The sequence below is a fragment of the Bufo gargarizans genome, chromosome 4 (assembly GCF_014858855.1).
Source record: "Bufo gargarizans isolate SCDJY-AF-19 chromosome 4, ASM1485885v1, whole genome shotgun sequence".
In the NCBI taxonomy this organism is placed as follows: domain Eukaryota; kingdom Metazoa; phylum Chordata; class Amphibia; order Anura; family Bufonidae; genus Bufo; species Bufo gargarizans.
Genome location: NC_058083.1, coordinates 388,946,059 through 388,962,887, shown reverse-complemented (window position 1 = coordinate 388,962,887; position 16,829 = coordinate 388,946,059). Strand labels below are relative to the sequence as shown.

General features: G+C 45.5%; 1 protein-coding gene across 1 annotated transcript in view; it reads right to left on the bottom strand.

Moving 5' to 3' along the window:
• Nucleotides 1-16,829, bottom strand: part of SOS1 (SOS Ras/Rac guanine nucleotide exchange factor 1) — a 142,285-nt gene that overhangs the window by 77,230 nt on the left and 48,226 nt on the right. Inside the window, exon 2 of the mRNA XM_044289759.1 lies at nt 1,036-1,161. Coding sequence (XP_044145694.1) covers nt 1,036-1,161 — 126 coding nt within the window. The remainder of the gene's footprint in view (nt 1-1,035; nt 1,162-16,829) is intronic.

Sequence of the window (16,829 nt, the reverse complement as noted above, 5' to 3'; positions counted from 1 at the left end):
TGGGAGTTGTAGTTTTACAACAGCTGGAGGGCCGCATCCCTGCTTCAATGCATTCTCACGGCAACAGAATAATTATGTGACTTGTATTCTGTACTTTTCACCAGTTTTCCCCTCTGCAGGTTACATAATTGCCAGTTTTCCCTTAGCTAGTGGGTGGATGCGAGATGCTATGATGTCTCCCATAGACTTAGCATACAGAGAAGAGAAGATCCTGCTCCTCTATCTCTTCAATCGCACCCTCAGCAGCAGCATGGAGGACATTATGCAGCCGTATTGAGCAGTGTAGCTGTGGATCCAGGGGTGAGATAGAAAACTTATTGGAGCCTTCAAAGCTGCAAAAATAGCCCAGCAAGCAAACTCTGCTATTTTTGGAAGTCCCATGTAAAAAAAAAAAAAAATGGAGAACGCACTGCGCAGGAGTGGCCACTGCTCCATTCACTTCTAATAGACTACCAGAGATTTTCGGAAATCCCATAGGAATGAATGGAGGGTGGCCGTGCATGCAGGCTGACCCCCGCTCACTTTGGGGGGTCCCGTTCTAGAGACCCACACCTATCTGACATCGGTGGCATATCCTAGCAATATGCCACCGATGTCTCAGATGAAACAACCCCTTACATGCAACTTAAAGGGGTATTCTGGTTTTATTAAATTAATGACGGATAGGTCATCAATATAAGATTGGTGGGGGTCCAAATTTTGGCACCTCCACTGATCAGTTGTTAAGAGGCCACAGCCTCTGATCAGCAGGGGTGCTGAGAGTCGGATCTCCACCAAAACTGCACAACCCCTTTAAATATGCCTCAATACATGTGACCACCTTCACCCTGCAATAAATATATGGCTATGGAAAAATATATATATTTGCTGTATAAGCAGAAATGGTAAAGTTCCAAATATCTTTACTGCAGAGAAGTAAGGAGCCTGATGGATTTTTGGCTGCTGAGCACCGCAGTCACTGCAAAAAGACTAAAATACAGTACTTTTAAGTGGCATCTTTACGAGCAGATCAATATATAAACTATTTCTGAGTACCTCAACATCCAGGACACTGCGGGGCTGCGCTTGGCAAAGCATGCTAAGCAGCTGCAAAATTAACTCTTCCACATACTGGAGAGCATCTTCAGCTGATGCCAGGTTGGGATGGACCTGTACCTGAACCTGCAAAAAAATAGGACAAAAAAGCACATTTTATATTGGCATTTAATTCTGGGCTCTTTTCCAAATCACAATTACAGTAATCCAATAACCCAGCATGTCAAGATAAGAAAAATGGAACACATCAGCGCCAATTAATTGCATAACTTAGTTTGTAGACTCATAACTTTCATACACAAATGAGAACCAAGTGCCCAGTTGAGCGTTATCCTTCTTTTAAGCTGCCCAGGCCGCCTCCCCAACCTATCCCATCCCCACCTCCGATTGCACTACATTTCGTCCCTCGCATCTAAATCTAGCACAACCTGCGCATTCCCATACTATCAGCTTCTCAGTATATTCTGTGCATGCGCTGGCCAACTGCCCACAGAAGACAGTAATATGAGCAGAATGTATGCTGGTCTGAGCCGGTGCGAGATTTAGATGCAGGTAACAGAGCTGTTGGAAAAGCTAGGAGAAGGACATTATAGCACATGGGGGAAGAGCTGGGATCAGTAGACCTGGGCACTTTGAAAGAAGAATAACGCTCATCTGGGCACGTCGTGCCTCTTTTGCACGTCAAACAGTCTTTTTGCCTGGGGATACTAACACTCAGGGTGGATAAAAATCAATGATTTAAAATAAAAAAAAATATAAATAAAATCGGATTTTTTTTATTTAAATCAGATTTTCATTCAAATCAGATTTTTTAATATAAAATGCTTTTTGAGGAAAATATATTACCATCCAAAGGTTATTTCATTATGAAATAAAGATTACTTTTTTAATTATGTTTAATTTTTTTGTCAAATTCCATTAATCTATTCACAATGTCATGCTCTTCCAGAGGTTTTTGTAAGATTACTGGGTAGTTTCTCTGCCTACAAGATATTATCACAGATGCTTGGTTTAATTTTGGAGTTCTCAAAACTGAATTTATAACATGAAAAGAGTTGAGAAAAAGAACTAAATCCTAACTTCTACAAACCTATAAATACAGAATCAACCCCTTCAGTGCCAAGTTTAAAGTTCAGTGAATAGAATATAAACAATATTTTTCTGATTGTTTGGAGTGGAATAGATCTGCACAAGAAGAAAGTGAAACTAAGTGTAAGGAGGAAAAGGCAAGCAGACAAGGAGTACTACAAAATTAAAGTGAAACTTTCTGAGCACAGTACTGCACAGCCACAGACAGACAAGTCTTTGGATCATCTGTAAAGAATAAATCAAGGCAACTGGACGTACTGTAGATTTCTTGAAAACGTTTCACTCGTTCTTCCAACGAGCTTTCTCAATTCTGAATGACTGTACAAAAATTCTGGGAATAAATAAGTAACTGAATCAACATCTGGTAATTATACCCAGCATTGGGTCAAAGGTGTTGATTCATTATCCTAATTGGAGTCAGTAGGTGATAAAGACTTCCCAGAAAAAGGTGTCAAGACAGCATTGTACGTCAAAGAGGCCATCTACGTAAAAATGGAGAAGCCAAGCTTGAATAGAAATCTATTGTCTGCCACGTATAATGCTGTCTTGACACCTTTTTCTGGGAAGTCTTTATCACCTACTGACTCCAATTAGGATAATGAATCAACACCTTTGACCCAATGCTGGGTATAATTACCAGATGTTGATTCAGTTACATGTTTATTCCCAGAATTTTTGTACAGTCACTCAGAATTGAGAAAGCTTGTTGGAAGAACGAGTGAAACGTTTTCAAGAAATCTACAGTACGTCCAGTTGCCTTGATTTATTCTTTACAGATATACCATGACCTGGATAAATGAGAACCTTCACAGACAAGTCTTTGGATCTTTTTGTGTGTATGACCTGAGGTTTATCACATTCTTTCCTTGGAGGAAAAAAAACTGGCCGTAAAAGAGACCCAGTTTGGCAATATTTTAATGAAGTTCCTTTACCCATCGGTAAGGCAGGCATGCGTGCAAAATGCAAAAACTGCAACAAAGAAATGCAAGGCCTGGTGGCCCGAATGAGGCAACATCATGAGATGTGCTGTGATGAAGATGAGCAAAGAAACACATTTTTCAGAAAAATTGTCCAAATATGAATCTTTATGTAAAAAAACTATGATTTTAATCAAGCCTTACTGACTAGTGATTTAAATCGGTTTGATTTAAATCAGATCCACCCTGCTAACACTGAAAAGAGAAGCAAAAGGTATGTTTTATAAGAGTCCATGGGAAACTGTCACGTGCGCTGCTACAGCCAATGATGGCCTCAGTGGTAACATGCCCCCAAGAGAAACGTCATTGCTAGGTCATGTGCTGTTTGGGCACATTTCACCGCTGAGGACAGTCACTGCTGTGTCACATGCTGCCTGGGGATATGTAATTGCTGAGGCCAATCATTGGCTGCAGCAGCACATGTGACCCAGTCTGTGCAGGAAGTTTACATACAGGGACCGCCTGGGAATCACAGAACCGGAACAGAGTGGCAGGTAAGTATAGTTTCCTTCACAGGTGAGGTGTATATATATCTCCCTGCCCCCCGCCCCCCCCCCCCCCCCCCACACACACACAACACTCTCTATATACCATTGGGGACAAGCAGTACCAATCAGCAGGAGCTGTATTTCTAAAGTGTAGTCACTTATCGGCTGATTCAAGTACAAAGTGATTTACCAGCTTCCAGCAGCTCTTAGTTACTGCCACTGATAAAGTTCTTAAAGGACCTAGGTTCCTGCACATGGACTGGATATTAAACAGGTCAACAGCAGTCCACAAAACAGACTATATTCTAGTTGAGCATGGACCAGGATGCGGAAAGCAGCGGTGACAGAAACAGCTTTGGAACGTCCGCGATGGAGATCATGTGATTGGAGCATGTGATCTGACGTCACCACAGGTCCTTTAGCCGGTAGTTCATCATTAAAGATGTAAAGAAGAGACCGGGAACTACGCGATCAAGAGGAGAAGGGGAGTTAATTATTTAATTTTTTTTAACCCTCAATTGATCACCTACTAAGCATTCTGCATTCAGAATGCTATTATTTTCCCTTATAACCATGTTATAAGGGAAAACAACAACATCTACATAACACCGAACCCAAACCTGAACTTCTGTGAAGAAGTTCGGGTCTGGGTACCACAGTCTGTTTTTTATCACGCGCGTGCAAAACACATTGCACCCGCTCGATAAAAACTGAACATCGGAACGCAATCGCAGTCAAAACTGACTGCAATTGCGTACCTAATCGTGCGGGTTTGCCACAATACACCGGGACGCATCCGGACACGCCCGTGTGAACCCAGCCTTAACCCCTGATCACCCCATATAGACTCCCTGATCACCCCCCTGTCATTGATCACCCCCCTGTAAGGTTCCATTCAGACGTCCGTATGTTTTGCGAATCTGCGGATCAACAAAACACAGACACCACGGATCCGCAAAACACAGACACCGGCAATGTGCTTTCCGCATTTTGCGGATCCGCACATTGCCAGAACTATATAGAAAATGCCTTTTCTTTTCCGCAATTGTTCTATAGGCTCTACAAAAAAATGCAGTGTTCACCCGATCAAGCCTGATCTTGTGCGCACACTTGCGTTCAGTCCGCCCCACCGCAGTGACAGAATAGTCACTAGTTCAATAGTTCATAGAATTTTTTTTTTTAGTTAGCGGAAATTGTTTTTTTTGTTTTTTTCTTACAAAGTCTCTTTGTAGACTACTTCTCACGCTTTAGGGCCCCTAAAATGCAAGGGCAGTATATATACCCCACGTGACCCCATTTTGGAAAGAAGACATCCCAAGGTATTCCGTGAGGGGTATGGCGAGTTCATGTAAAATTATATTTTGTCACAAATTAGTGGAATATGAGACTTTGTAAGAAAAAATAATAAAATCATTTTCCGCTAACTTGTGACAAAAAATAAAAACTTCCATGAACTCACTATGCCCATCAGCGAATACCTTAGGGTGTCTACTTTCCGAAATGGGGTCATTTGTGGGGTGTTTCTACTGTCTGGGCATTGTAGAACCTCAGGAAACATGACAGGTGCTCAGAAAGTCAAAGTGCGTAAATTAATTTTTTTGCACCATAGTTTGTAAACGCTATAACTTTTACCCAAACCAATAAATATACACGTATTGCATTTTTTTTAATCAAAGACATATAGAACAATAAATTTAGAGAAAAAAAATGTATATAGAAATGTAGTTTTATTTGAAAAATGTCATTTTTTTGCAAAAATCTCGGTCAATTTTGATTAATAATCAAAAAAAGTAAAAATGACAGCAGCAATGAAATACCACCAAATGAAAGCTCCATTAGTGAGAAGAAAAGGAGGTAAAATTCATTTGGGTGGTAAGTTGTATGACCGAGCAATAAACCGTGAAAGTAGTGTAGTGTAGAATTGCGAAAAGTGGTATGGTCATTAAGGGGGTTTAAGCTAGGGGGGGCTGAGGTGGTTAAAGAACACTTTCACCGTATTCACTTAGTTTAAACATCTCCTATTGCTTTATGTCTACAGCTTCTAGGCAGGCTTAATTGTTTCAATGGTCACAGACTACAAACAACCCTGCGTAGTCTGATGCTGAAAGGGCAGCAAAGTGGCTCAGTGGATAGCACTGTTACCTTAAGCACAGGTGACCTGGGTTTAAATTTGACCAAGTAGGCGATTTTGATGAGCAAACTAAGCAATGGGAAATCATCACCCTGCAGTCAAATACCCTTCTATCCGTTCTTCTTTATCTCATTTGTGTAAGCAAAAAGTAAGAGATGGAAGCAAAGGTGATCATATTTATTGTATAGTTCAAACCTTGAATAAAAAAAACAAAACAGTAAGTGCATGAAAAAAATAAAAAAAATATTTAAAGTGCAGACCTAGCCATGCAGGCTGCTTATACTGCACTGTGTGGTTTTCTGGTTACCACCACCTTCTTACGGAAGGTCACATGACCAGCTTCGGTTCCAGGAAGGCTATTTTGCCCTCTCACAGGTTTTGCCCAGTAAGCTAGGAGGAACATGCATCGAAAGCAAATTTCTACTACAACAGTCTTATCTTGGGAAGCGGTTTGTGTTTTGCTTACAGCTATTCTGTGGCCAACATGAGGAAAAGTAAAAATATTAGGGTAGGGTCAGATGCTTCAGCTTGCACTTCACTGTATAAGCCCAATGATTCCACCAGATGCTGATGTCACTATGTTTCCAGAAGTACCCATTAAACAAGGGATTCCCAGTAATGCATTACATGACCCATCACTTATAATGTAACTGTCATCAGAAATATTTCCCATAAATCAATGGCACAAGTGATGGTAGTAAAGTATTATATCACAGTACAGAAAAGTACCTCTTTCTCCATTAATTAGGCTCCTTTCCTACCCCCTGCCTCGACACAGCATCACTCAGTCTCTGCTCATGGTTGTCTGGGTTCAGAGCTAAACCTGGACATATCCCCTTTTTCACCCAGACAGCCCCCTGAACAGAGCATTTCATGCTCTGATGCTCTCCTTTGCCTTGCGCTGAATCGCGTAGGTCAAAGGCTTTTTTTGGAGTTCCTTTTGCCTAGCAGTGAGCCCAGTGACGTCACTGGAACTAATGGGCAAACCACCCATTGAAATGAATGGGTCAGCAGAATTGTGGAACGGATGCGGACCCATTCATATGGTCATCAGAATGAGCCCTTAAGAGGATGGTGTGCAGTGGAGGTCACTTATGGGGGAGGAGTAATGTGGAGGTCACTTTAAGGGGTTGTCTGGGCTTTTACTATTGATGACCCTCAGATCAGTGGGGGTCTGACACCCGACAACTCGCCGATCTGCTATATGAGGAGAAGGCGTGTGCAGTGCGCACATGCCATCTTCCTTCCTGTTCACCGCTGCCATCTACGATCTTCCCCACAGACCGCAGAAGCAGCCAGGAAGAGAGAAGGGAGACAGCATGTGCGCACTGCACGCGCCATCTCCTCGTACAGCTTATCGGCGGGGGTGCCTGGTGTCAGACCTCTGCCGATATGATATTGATGACCTATCCTAGGATAGGTCATAAATAGTAAAAGCCTGGACAACCCCTTTAAGGGGGGTGGACTGCTGTGGAGCAGCAATATTAAAAGGGGTTGTCCAAGAGTATAAAATGCCCCCTCATGTGCCGGGCACCCCACATGGAATATATTTACCCAGGTGCCCGAGACACTGCTGCTTCTTCCTGCACATGGATGAAAACTTGGAATGTCGGGGGGAGCATCCAATGGCAGACAGGGACACGCCTCCCTAGCATCGCGGGTGACGCTAGGGAGGCTCCTCCCCCGTCTGCCATTGGCTGCTCTTGGAGAACCCCCTTAAGGGGTGAGGTGCTGTGGAGGTCACTTATGGGGGATACGGTCTATATATTTTACCACACACACACACAAACAGTTGATGAAATAGTTAAAATATACCGGTGCGAAGCCGGGTCATTCCGCTAGCACAATAATAAATTTAATTTCTCTCTTCTTTGCACTCCTGAAGCCTGCGCACACACCATTTGCTGATATATTTCTGCCACATCAGCTACTTAGGGGTCAATCCTCCTCACTTCTGAATCCATTACGCTGCACAGACGATGTATACCACAAGTCACCGCTGCAGCCAATCACTGGCCTCAGCTGTATATGCATTGAGACCCCTGAAGACTGGCTCCGTGGGTAGAGTAAGCTATATTAACACATCACCACTGCAATCAAAGACAATAAAGGTGGCAGAGAGGACGAGGCGGCTGAGCTGGAACTGGTGTGGTTCAATAAGAGGAGTAGATTTTTATTTTATTTTTGTTATTCTAAAAGCATACTTGCCATTTGACATTAAAAAAATAATAATAATAGCTTGGGACAACCCCTTTAAGATGCTTACTTGACCCTTAGGGCTCAGGCACCGGACAATAATAGGACATGTTCTATTTTTTTTTTTTTTTGTGGAACAGACATACGGAAACAGAATGCACAAGGAGTAACTTCGGGGGTTTTTGGCGAACCCATTGAAATGAATAGTTCCGCATACGGTGCGCAAAAAAATAAATAAAAAATTCACGGAAAGAAAATACGTTCTGGTGCATGAGCCCTTACTCTGAACATGACCTCATACAATTAACTGCATTAGAAGAGGCAATGTGACCCTAAAAGTCCCACACTAACCTTTCAAGTCAGTGACCATATCCATTAAACGGACTATTAATTATGTATGCTACAGCAGCCATTTCAGCCATTTTTCATCAATTACTTTTTGCTGTAGAATAACAATCTAGCTGAGCGTTACCATTAGCAGGTCATAAATAACCAACATCATCAGACAGCAGGAGCTGAGGACATAGACATGATGTACAGTAAACGTACCATGATACTGAACAGCGACTTGCATAATGTTTAACAATATATCACTTTTTTTTTTTGCCTTTGGTTTTACTGGAAACCTCACAGAAAGAAAGGGAACCTCCCAAAGCAAGATTTCTCTCTAGGTCTCATGCACATGACCACAATTTTGGTCCACCTCAGGTCGGCAAAGAATGCAGACCATGTACGGATGTCATCTGCATCCATTTGGCCGTTGCGCAAATCATAAAGCCTTCACCCCTTTAAAGGGAACCCGTCACGTTAAACATGGTGTCTGAGCTGCAGGCAACATGTTATAGAGCAGGAGGAGCTGAGCAGAGTGATAGTTTTGTTTGAAAAGATTCAGTAAAACTTGTCATTTATACATTTAAATTCTTCCTCATTCTGAGCTTTGAAGTCCAGGAGGAGGTCCTATCTGTGATTGGCAGCTACCTCCGAATACACAGTCACAGAGGGAAGGCTGTCAATCACTGTTAGGACCACCTTCTTAACTTTAGAGCTCAGAATGAGGAAGAATTTAAATGAATACATTTGAAGTTTTGCTAGTTCATTTCATACAAATCAATCTGCTCAGCTCCTCCTGCTCTTGAACATCCTACTTGCAGCCCTGATACCATTCTCAACGCGATAGGTTCCCTTTAAGCCAATTTAATTTGAAGTTATGCTTTGGAATAATAGGCATACCTAGCGCTCCACTGCCCAGATACTGATGACATTTCCTAGTGATATAATGCTAGTCGTGAAGATATTGATGGCAATATCGGTCATTGTATAACTTGTATATTTCGTTTTTATCAGTTTTGCCCTCTGCAGGTTCGATTTCGAAGGGTTACCTCAACACTAATAGTATCATGTTGAGGATTCTCCGCTGCGGAACTGAGGGTATAAAGTCTGCAGTATTTTACAGTAGCTGCAAACTCCATGTAGAGATTTTAGCCTTTGTAATGCACAGACTGAACTCATGGATTTTGATGGGAATTCGTAGAGTGTTTGCTGCAGAAAAATATGCCCCCTGTGGACGTAACCTAATTGTCAGCTTTCTCTGAGCCAGGGGGTGGAGATTAGCTGCTGTAAGGTCTCCCATACACAGCAAACAGAACAGGAGTCTCTAACCCCATATTTCTCTGTAGCAACCCTTCAGAAGCAGCAGCAGCATGGAGGACATTATACAACAGTACCTGGCAGTGTATAGGTGAATCCAGCACTTTTGCAAGTTAGAAAACTCAGCAGCAGCATCTGTGTCTCCCTGCAGCAACTCACTCCTCCTGCTCCCCCTTCTATACAGTCTATAGGCAGTACATAAGTTGATCCCTTAGTGAGATAATAGCCCATCACATTTCTCAAGATTTATTTTAGATATGAATAGAGTTGAGCGAACACCTGGATGTTCGGGTTCGAGAAGTTCGGCCGAACTTCCCGAAAATGTTCGGGTTCGGGATCCGAACCCGATCCGAACTTCGTCCCGAACCCCATTGAAGTCAATGGGGACCCGAACTTTTCGGCACTAAAACGGCTGTAAAACAGCCCAGGAAAGGGCTAAAGGGCTGCAAAAGGCAGCAACATGTAGGTAAATCCCCTGCAAAGAAATGTGGATAGGGAAATTAATAAAAATAAAAATTAAATAAATAAAAATTAACCAAAATCAATTGGAGAAAGGTCCCATAGCAGAGAATCTGGCTTCCTGTCACCCACCACTGGAACAGTCCATTCTCAGATATTTAGGCCCCGGCACCCAGGCAGAGGAGAGAGGTCCCGTAACAGAGAATCTGGCTTCATGTCAGCAGAGAATCAGTCTTCATATCATAGCAGAGAATCAGGTTTCACGTCAGCCACCAATGCAACAGTCCATTGTCAGATATTTAGGCCCAGCACCCAGGCAGAGGAGAGAGGTCCCGTAACAGAGGATCTGGCTTCATGTCAGCAGAGAATCAGTCTGCATGTCATAGCAGAGAATCAGTCTGCATGTCATAGCAGAGAATCAGTCTGCATGTCATAGCAGAGAATCAGGCTTCCCGTCACCCACCACTGTAAGAGTCCATTTTCATAAATTTAGGCCCAGCACCCAGGCAGAGGAGAGAGGTCCCGTAACAGAGGATCTGGCTTCATGTCAGCAGAGAATGAGGCTTCACGTCAGCCACCACTGCAACAGTCCATTGTCATAAATTTAGGCCCAGCACCCAGGCAGAGGAGAGAGGTCCCGTAACAGAGAATCTGTCTTCATGTCAGCAGAGAATTAGTCTGCATGTCATAGCAGAGAATCAGGCTTCACGTCACCCAACATTGGAACAGTCCATTGGCATATATTTAGGCCCCGGCACCCAGACAGAGGAGAGGTTCATTCAACTTTGGGTAGCCTCGCAATATAATGGTAAAATGAAAATAATAATAGGATTGAATGAGGAAGTGCCCTGGAGTCCAATAATATATGGTTAAGGGGAGGTAGTTAATGTCTAATCTGGACAAGGGACGGACAGGTCCTGTGGGATCCATGCCTGGTTCATTTTTATGAACGTCAGCTTGTCCACATTGGCTGTAGACAGGCGGCTGCGTTTGTCTGTAATGACGCCCCCTGCCGTGCTGAATACACGTTCAGACAAAACGCTGGCCGCCGGGCAGGCCAGCACCTCCAAGGCATAAAAGGCTAGCTCTGTCCACGTGGACAATTTAGAGACCCAGAAGTTGAATGGGGCCGAACCATCAGTCAGTACGTGGAGGGGTGTGCACACGTACTGTTCCACCATGTTAGTGAAATGTTGCCTCCTGCTAACACGTTGCGTATCAGGTGGTGGTGCAGTTAGCTGTGGCGTGTTGACAAAAGTTTTCCACATCTCTGACATGCTAACCCTGCCCTCAGAGGAGCTGGCCGTGACACAGCTGCCTTGGCGACCTCTTGCTCCTCCTCTGCCTTGGCCTTGGCCTTCCACTTGTTCCCCTGTGACATTTGGGAATGCTCTCAGTAGCGCGTCTACCAACGTGCGCTTGTACTCGCGCATCTTCCTATCACGCTCCAGTGCAGGAAGTAAGGTGGGCACATTGTCTTTGTAGCGTGGATCCAGCAGGGTGGCAACCCAGTAGTCCGCACAGGTTAAAATGTGGGCAACTCTACTGTCGTTGCGCAGGCACTGCAGCATGTAGTCGCTCATGTGTGCCAGGCTGCCCAGGGGTAAGGACAAGCTGTCCTCTGTGGGAGGCGTATCGTCATTGTCCTGCCTTTCCCCCCAGCCACGCACCAGTGATGGACCCGAGCTGCGTTGGGTGCCACCCCGCTCTGACCATGCTTCATCCTTATCCTCCTTCACCTCCTCCTCATCCTCGTCCTCCTCGTCCTCCAGTAGTGGGCCCTGTCTGGCCACATTTGTACCTGGCCTCTGCTGTTGCCAAAAACCTCCCTCTGAGTCACTTCGAAGAGACTGGCCTGAAAGTGCTAAAAATGACCCCTCTTCCTCCTCCTCCTCCTCCTGGGCCACATCCTCTTCCATCATCGCCCTAAGTGTTTTCTCAAGGAGACATAGAAGTGGTATTGTAACGCTGATAACGGCGTCATCGCCACTGGCCATGTTGGTGGAGTACTCGAAACAGCGCAACAGGGCACACAGGTCTCGCATGGAGGCCCAGTCATTGGTGGTGAAGTGGTGCTGTTCTGTAGTGCGACTGACCCGTGCGTGCTGCAGCTGAAACTCCACTATGGCCTGCTGCTGCTCGCACAGTCTGTCCAAAATGTGCAAGGTGAAGTTCCACCTGGTGGGCACGTCGCATATGAGGCGGTGAGCGGGAAGGCCGAAGTTACGCTGTAGCGCAGACAGGCGAGCAGCAGCAGGATGTGAACGCCGGAAGCGCGAACAGACGGCCCGCACTTTATGCAGCAGCTCTGACATGTCGGGGTAGTTGTGAATGAACTTCTGCACCACCAAATTCAGCACATGCGCCAAGCAAGGGATGTGCGTCAAATTGGCTAGTCCCAGAGCTGCAACGAGATTTCGCCCATTATCACACACCACCAGGCCGGGCTTGAGGCTCACCGGTAGCAACCACTCGTCGGTCTGTTGTTCTATACCCCGCCACAACTCCTGTGCGGTGTGGGGCCTGTCCCCCAAACATATGAGTTTCAGAATGGCCTGCTGACGTTTACCCCGGGCTGTGCTGAAGTTGGTGGTGAAGGTGTGTGGCTGACTGGATGAGCAGGTGGAAGAAGAGGAGGAGGAAGCCGAGAAGGAGGAGGTGGCAACAGGAGGCAAAGAATGTTGCCCTGCGATCCTTGGCGGCGGAAGGACGTGCGCTAAACAGCTCTCCGCCTGGGGCCCAGCTGCCACTACATTTACCCAGTGTGCAGTTAGGGAGATATAGCGTCCCTGGCCGTGCTTACTGGTCCACGTATCTGTGGTTAGGTGGACCTTGCTACAGATGGCGTTGCGCAGTGCACACTTGATTTTATCGGATACTTGGTTGTGCAGGGAAGGCACGGCTCTCTTGGAGAAGTAGTGGCGGCTGGGAACATACTGTGGGACAGCAAGCGACATGAGCTGTTTGAAGCTGTCTGTGTCCACCAGCCTAAATGACAGCATTTCATAGGCCAGTAGTTTAGAAATGCTGGCATTCAGGGCCAGGGATCGAGGGTGGCTAGGTGGGAATTTACGCTTTCTCTCAAATGTTTGTGAGATGGAGAGCTGAACGCTGCCGTGTGACATGGTTGAGACGCTTGGTGACGGAGGTGGTGTTGGTGGTGGTACATCCCCTGTTTGCTGGGCGGCAGGTGCCAACGTTCCTCCAGAGGCGGAGGAAGAGGCCGAGGCGGCAGCAGCAGAAGAGGCCGAGGCGGCAGCAGCAGAAGAGGTAGCAGGGGGAGTCTGAGTGACTTCCTTGGTTTTAAGGTGTTTACTCCACTGCAGTTCATGCTTTGCATGCAGGTGCCTGGTCATGCAGGTTGTGCTCAGGTTCAGAACGTTAATGCCTCGCTTCAGGCTCTGATGGCACAGCGTGCAAACCACTCGGGTCTTGTCGTCAGCACATTGTTTGAAGAACTGCCATGCCAGGGAACTCCTTGAAGCTGCCTTTGGGGTGCTCGGTCCCAGATGGCGGCGGTCAGTAGCAGGCAGAGTCTCTTGGTGGCGGGTGTTCTGCTTTTGCCCACTGCTCCCTCTTTTGCTACGCTGTTGGCTCGGTCTCACCACTGCCTCTTCCTCCGAACTGTGAAAGTCAGTGGCACGACCTTCATTCCATGTGGGGTCTAGGACCTCATCGTCCCCTGCATCGTCTTCCACCCAGTCTTGATCCCTGACCTCCTGTTCAGTCTGCACACTGCAGAAAGACGCAGCAGTTGGCACCTGTGTTTCGTCATCATCAGTGACATGCTGAGGTGGTATTCCCATGTCCTCATCATCAGGAAACATAAGTGGTTGTGCGTCAGTGCATTCTATGTCTTTCACCGCTGGGGAAAGGCTAGGTGGATGCCCTTGGGAAACCCTGCCAGCGGAGTCTTCAAACAGCATAAGAGACTGCTGCATAACTTGAGGCTGAGACAGTTTCCCTGGTATGCATGGGGGTGATGTGACAGACTGATGGGGTTGGTTTTCAGGCGCCATCTGTGCGCTTTCTGCAGAAGACTGGGTGGGAGATAATGTGAACGTGCTGGATCCACTGTCGGCCACCCAATTGACTAATGCCTGTACCTGCTCAGGCCTTACCATCCTTAGAACGGCATTGGGCCCCACCATATATCGCTGTAAATTCTGGCGGCTACTGGGACCTGAGGTAGTTGGTACACTAGGACGTGTGGATGTGGCAGAACGGCCACGTCCTCTCCCAGCACCAGAGGGTCCACTACCACCACCACGACCATGTCCACGTCCGCGTCCCTTACTAGATGTTTTCCTCATTGTTCTGGTTCACCACAACAACAAAAATATTATTTGGCCCAATGTATTGTATTCAAATTCAGCGGGATATAAATTTGAGGCCTAGTATTTAGGCGCTGGGTGACCGGTATGGATTTAGTGACAGAATTAGACTTGGAAATGCACAGTAGCGTGTGTGTGAAGTTATTCTGAATGACCCTATGTGCACCTTGAATATTATATACCCTTTTAGGGATAGATTTTAAATAGCTCTGATATAGCAGAAACCACTAAATTATGAAATTGCTAAATTGGGAATTGTATTTCAACCCTGAACAAAAAATGTGCTTTGACGGACACTAAATAACTTGCCCAGCCACAACAGTACAGCGGTAACGACAGATTTAGCGGGATATAAATTTGAGGCCTAGTATTTAGGCGCTGGGTGACCGGTATGGATTTAGTGACAGAATTAGACTGGGATATGGCCAAAAAATAACCACACTATTGCTGGTTAAATGCACTTGGTGTGACAGCTTGACCAACCACACTACTGAGGGTTAAATGCACTTGGTGACGGGCGCAGACAGCTTGACCAACCACACTACTGAGGGTTAAATGCACTTGGTGACGGGCGCAGCTTGCCCCTGATGTAGTATATGGCCAAAAAATGAACAGACTATTGCTGGTTAAATGCACTTGGTGTCACAGCTTGACCAACCACACTACTGAGGGTTAAATGCACTTGGTGACGGGCGCAGCTTGCCCCTGATGTAGTATATGGCCAAAAAATGAACAGACTATTGCTGGTTAAATGCACTTGGTGACGGGCGCAGCTTGCCCCTGATTTAGTATATGGCCAAAAAATGAACAGACTATTGCTGGTTAAATGCACTTGGTGTGACAGCTTCACCCTGATGTAGGCTTTAGCCAAAAAACAACCACACAATTGAGGGTTAAATGCACTTGGTCGCAGCTTGGATGCACTTGGTCGCAGCACCGCACAAGACACAAAATGGCCGCCGATCACCCCAGAAAAAAGTGACTGACAAACGGTCTGGGCAGCCTAAAAACTGTGAGCATTTGAATTTCAGCAGCTCAATGATGCACAGCTGCAGATCGATCGATTAATCAAGTCCTTTGGAGGAGTTAATCTGCCTAATCTCGCCCTACTGTCGCAGCCGCAACCTCTCCCTACGCTAATCAGAGCAGAGTGACGGGCGGCGCTATGTGACTCCAGCTTAAATAGAGGCTGGGTCACATGGTGCTCTGGCCAATCACAGCCATGCCAATAGTAGGCATGGCTGTGACGGCCTCTTGGGGCAAGTAGTATGACGCTTGTTGATTGGCTGCTTTGCAGCCTTTCAAAAAGCGCCAAGAAAGCGTCACAAAAGCGCCAAGAAAGCGACGAACACCGAACCCGAACTTTTACGAAAATGTCCGGGTTCGGGTCCGTGTCACGGACACCCCAAAATTCGGTACGAACCCGAACTATACAGTTCGAGTTCGCTCATCCCTAGATATGAATTTAGGGTGAATTATCAGTTCACGAGGCAAGGGAAGGAGAAGAAGAGGCTGATAAGTGGAGAAAGAGGTACTTTTTTGTGTGCATTACAGAGCTTTGCATATTTGCATGCATTATTGATTTAGATCATGTTTCCTTTAGTGCACTGCTCACACAGCGATCTTGGTTGCGATTGCAGTTTGGCAACGCTAGCATAGAAATGAATGCATGCTTGTTGCGATCGTGACCCCCAGCAGGGTTGGATTTTTTTTTTCTATTCTAGGATTACGGTTACAGCAAACATGGCAATCGCGCTGATCACCCATTTATTTTTGTGCTAGCAATGCTACACTGTGATCCTCAGGCACCATAGCTGTCACATGACCAAGACCGCCATGTAGCCGAACACTTGAAGTGTGGTGTAACTCTCATGGCAATCTAAGATTCTGCAGTGCACTTCTCTCGTAAATCGGACTCAGATTTCTATGTGACTGCAGAAAAAAATATATCATGAAACTAAAAAACAATAAAAAAATAAAAAAAACTTTGGTGCTGCTCTCTAAATATTGTGCTGGGAATAATAATTTAGCGGAAATATGACTGTTTCACACCCTTGTCCACTAAGATACAATTACAACAGACATCAAAACAAATTCAAAAAGGACAGACATTTCAATTACTTCCCCAATCTAGCATAAAATTACACGTATTCTAGTATTTGGTTTCCCAATACAAACAATCGCAACACAATTCTCTGTAATTCTGATCCACAAGATACATTTCAAAGAAACAGGAAACAAAGCGAAAAAAATTGTATAAAAAAATAAAAATTAATACAAGATGCATCTTGGACACTGAATGCTCCCCTTAAGGGGTTTTGCCATCTCAGACAATGGGGCATATCGCTAGGATATGCCCCCATTGTCTGATAGGTGCGAGTGCCAGAGGTGGGACCCGCACTTACAATGAGAATGGAGCGGGGAAATGAACAAAGGGTGCACTGCGCATGCGCAGACGTCCTCCATTCATTTC